This window comes from Cariama cristata, unplaced genomic scaffold (genome assembly GCF_000690535.1).
Source record: "Cariama cristata isolate BGI_N322 unplaced genomic scaffold, ASM69053v1 scaffold23178, whole genome shotgun sequence".
Lineage (NCBI taxonomy): Eukaryota > Metazoa > Chordata > Aves > Cariamiformes > Cariamidae > Cariama > Cariama cristata.
The window spans coordinates 21,829-25,168 of NW_009629756.1; the positions used below are offsets into that span (position 1 = coordinate 21,829).

Consider the following 3,340-nt stretch of genomic DNA (forward strand, 5'->3'; position numbering starts at 1 on the left):
AACAAAATCACATAATCACCTTTCTGCATTAACCCCTCAACGGAGATATTTTGAATAAGTGACCTCTTGTATGTTTACAAGAAAGGCATGAACATGAGAAGGCAGAAGATTTGGGGCAGGAAGCATGGAGGAAATACAATTAAGAGCACAAACATTTGTAGGAAGGGACAGAAGAAATTATTTTGAGTCAACTTAGTAGCAAGGTAGATTTGTGGCAGAAATACTACAGACCGGATCAGAGAGGCTGCCAGGAGCTACTGATGTAAAGAGCACTGAAGCAGAGCAGAGGCTGAAACAGATAAACACAACATAGGGCAATACAAAATCTCAAGGGTAACTCAAGGTCTGTATTTTATAACATGAAAGTTCTGTTTGAAATAGTATGAGATCGAGTAAACAGATAATGTCCGTACTACAAGTCTTATTCTTGCTGTTAATCGAAAGTAATAAATGTGTTTGGAAATACCACCTTAAAAGTTCAGACAAAACAGAAAAGGGAGTGACAGACTGGGTGGGGAGTTTGGTAACAACTGTGCCTGGGGAATAGCAAAAACTACAGTAATAAAGATGACCAGGGAAGAATGAAGAATATGACTGCCAAAAGAAAGACTCGCCTTTAGAAATACTATTAGGGCACGTATCTAAAATAATTCTCTAGTGACATATAGGATAAGTATTCTCTTTACATTCAACCTTTTACAATTACTCTGGAACAGAGGAACGTTCTGGACAATATAATTTTGCTGTCATCTTGCATGTCCATTTAGTGTATTTCTCTATTCAAAAGTAGACTTACCTATTCTATAGTAGAAGTCAAGAAGTGTTAAAACTGAGAGAAAGCTCATCAAGATTTTCTCCAACATCTCCTTTATTGTGAATAATTAATCTGTATGAGATAAATACATACCTCTCCAACATATTCCATCACAAAACTGTTGGTTTTAATTTTCTGGAGGGTTTTTACTCCCCAACCACGGCCATTGTTAGTTCTGAAGATGCAAAGAGAATACGGTGTACCTTTCTGTACTATCCTATTAGGGCAGTCAGGCCCACACCTACAAAACGAATTGCATTCATAGATGGGCAAGCCGGGCTGGATTTTCAACTTCTTTTTTTTATTGTAAGCCAAAATAAATCCAGCCTCCTTTGGACAGCACTTCTCAGCAGGGCAGTCAGCACATTCACAGCCAGTCGTTATTCCATTTATTACATTTATTCCCGGAGCAGGTTTATACTCATTAATGTAGTAGAAGTCTAAAGGAGGGCCTTCAAGATCCACAGTGTTTTCTACCAGAATCATCGCTTTATGATTCTTTTTCCTGTTGAGTTCTTCTTTCCATCTCTGCAGAGCTATTCTTTGCTTAGCCTTCTTTACAATGTAATCTGCAACTGCAGGCTTCAAAGCTTTAACATGGTTTCTCACTTTCAGTGCTTTGCCTTCTCTCACCCGAGACAAATATTCATTCTTGTCACTAAGAAAGTTTTGAAGAAGCAATGGACATTTCAGATTTTTCTGAGGTTCCCAAGTATTTGAAGATTCTGGCCATCCTTTCCATTTCACAAGATAGTATTCTGTGCCCTTGAAATACAGAAACAGATAACAGACTTAGCCACATTTTATTTTGCTGAAATCCAGCATCACAGAGTACACAGACAAACCCAAGAGCTCTGGAGTTAAGAAACAGCATACAGTGCAGAAGGTCCTGATGTCCCCATAACAATTAGAATCGGGGAGAAAGAGAAAAATCATGTTTTCTGTTTGCAAATTAACTTACAGCACCACTTTGGATACTTTATGTATCATCTCTAGGGGTAAAGAAAGAAACAGCTGGGATGAACTCTGATTGCTAAAGTATACCTGAAGGAGGCTAGTTTGTTAAGGCACTTATGTAAGTTATGCTAACTAGTTCTATGAGTTGTATGCACAAGCAGAATGTAGTCATATCACATACAGAACACAAAAAAGGAATTCTAAACTTAGCGAAAAAATCTCTAAACCCCACCATTTGTCATATCAACCCCCTCCCAAAAGAGTTATCCATTCAAAACACGTAATATTGTATTTATAATCAAGAAGCATACATTCTGTACTTATTTTTAAAAGGCCAAATAACTGTAGGAAGGCCAAATCCTGAGACTGAATTTCACTGGCACGATCAAGCCGTAGGAATCCAGTTGCAGCACATGGCCCTAACTCTTCATCAAACAGACTACAACAGTCAAGAGAGAAATATAAAATGTTACCTGCAAATAAAGGAGAAGCATCCTAATACATACCAAGCTACAATCTAAAAGCATCAGCATTTTGCTTAACTTCTAGATATGGAAAGGTGAAACATTTCATAATCTAACATCTCTGTAATGTCAGAAAAACACCTTCCTTCAGCATACCGAAAGCAGTACTTATACCGCTTTCTGTTTACAGTTCAAACTTGAAAAGATACTTCATTTGACCTCAGCAAGAGCTTTGTCCTCACAGCCTGCAACTTCGTATTATGAGCAAAACTACCTTTGGCTCACTTCCAAATTTCTGCTGAAAGAGTGATCAAATTGGTCTGTGTTTCTCTTACCTCTTCTACCTTGTAGTCACACAAATATTCCACCTCATAACTCTTTAGACTCCTGTTGGTGATTCCAATGGATTTACATCTGAGATTTTCCTTCCTACATAATTCTTGGAGGGTCTCAAGTGAAGCTAGACATGGCACATACCAAGCTACAATAAGAAAATTGGTAAAGAATCCTATTTAATGTCTCAGCTAAATTGAAATCATTATGCCTTATCCCAGAGTCCCCACATTATCATTTGTGATAGCAGTCCACCAGTCTCTTGTACAACTACAGTGTCTCACAGAGTCAAACTCAACCCTTGTCTAATAGGTAAAGCAAAGCACATCAACGATTCCCTCCCTGCACCTTTATTCCGTACAGTACATATAAAGAACAGCAAATATTTTGGAGGGCAGAGACTTCCACAGGTGAAAGCAGCACTAAGAACTGAATAATTTTCCTACAATTACAGCATCCCATAGCTGAACTACGGCGACAAGGAAACCTCCATCCTTCAATAAGACCGCCAAAAATCCGCAGTTAGTCAAGTGGAATCGAGCGCTTGCGATGCAACCATGGCGACGGGACGAGGAAAGAAAGATCCACAGCGCTCTTCCAGAAGGATCGCGGGTGCCTGGTCAGCTAGGCGGATTTAAAGGGACGCGACACTGCAAGGCGGCACGGCAAGAGTGCCAGCTCCCTGCCAGAGCCCGGGAAACACCGCTGGGGCGGGATGAAGTTCAGAGCAGGAGCCCCAAGCTGCGACGCGGCGAGGGCCGTGCCTCCCCCC

General features: G+C 40.2%; 1 protein-coding gene across 1 annotated transcript in view; it reads right to left on the minus strand.

Annotated features, from left to right (window-relative positions):
- The window catches only part of SUV39H2 (suppressor of variegation 3-9 homolog 2 (Drosophila)), a gene marked incomplete at its 5' end in the record, with an annotated part of 7,212 nt that extends 4,496 nt beyond the window's left edge, over nt 1-2,716 (minus strand). The window contains 2 exons of the mRNA XM_009705296.1: nt 908-1,579; nt 2,571-2,716. Of these exons, the coding sequence (XP_009703598.1) occupies nt 908-1,579; nt 2,571-2,716 (818 nt within the window). The remainder of the gene's footprint in view (nt 1-907; nt 1,580-2,570) is intronic.
- Between the last annotated feature and the right edge of the window lie 624 nt (nt 2,717-3,340).